Genomic DNA, 580 nt, shown 5'->3' on the forward strand with positions numbered 1-580 from the left:
TGCAGGGTGGTGGACAAGGCCCTGGTGGGGACTGTAACTGCGGCTCCATTGCAGGAAGGGATTTAAACCAGGAGAGGTGTCAGGCCTAGAGGTGTCCCTCGGAGCAGCACGTGGGCAGGCTGGTGTACCCAGGGCTCCGACGCTAGCACAAAGCAGAGGCTCTCAACAAGTGCCCAGGGCCCCACCCACTCTAGGTACGCACCGCCTCTGCCTGCGTCCTGCGTTGCCTGGCAACCGGTCTCCCTAGCGACAGGAGACAAGACGCGGAGCCTAGGTCCTGAGCGTGCACGCTCGTGCACGGAAACCCCGGGCTCATGGCTCAGAGACAGCTTGGCACCGCCGGCGCCGAGCGCATGAACCTGGTGGCCCAGGACGAGATCTGGTAAGGGCAGGGTCCTCTACCCCGGGATGGGCCGTCCTCACCTGGCAGCTTCGGTTCCCACCAAGTCCAGAGATGGTGGACCTCTGGGCGCCAGGAGAGTGCTCAGAGGACAGTGGAGCACCCTGAGGAAAGGGGACAATATAGGGACAGAGGGCCACCGCAGGGTTCCCCCCAACTCCTGCCCGCCCGCCCACCCTG

General features: G+C 64.8%; 1 protein-coding gene across 1 annotated transcript in view; it reads left to right on the forward strand.

Annotated features, from left to right (window-relative positions):
• The first annotated feature begins 240 nt into the window (after window positions 1-240).
• Window positions 241-580, forward strand: part of CUNH20orf85 (chromosome unknown C20orf85 homolog) — a 7,290-nt gene continuing 6,950 nt past the window's right edge. Inside the window, exon 1 of the mRNA XM_015503761.2 lies at window positions 241-382. Coding sequence (XP_015359247.1) covers window positions 315-382 — 68 coding nt within the window. The 5' untranslated portion in view covers window positions 241-314. The remainder of the gene's footprint in view (window positions 383-580) is intronic.

This window comes from Marmota marmota, unplaced genomic scaffold, assembly GCF_001458135.2.
Source record: "Marmota marmota marmota unplaced genomic scaffold, marMar, whole genome shotgun sequence".
NCBI lineage: Eukaryota > Metazoa > Chordata > Mammalia > Rodentia > Sciuridae > Marmota > Marmota marmota.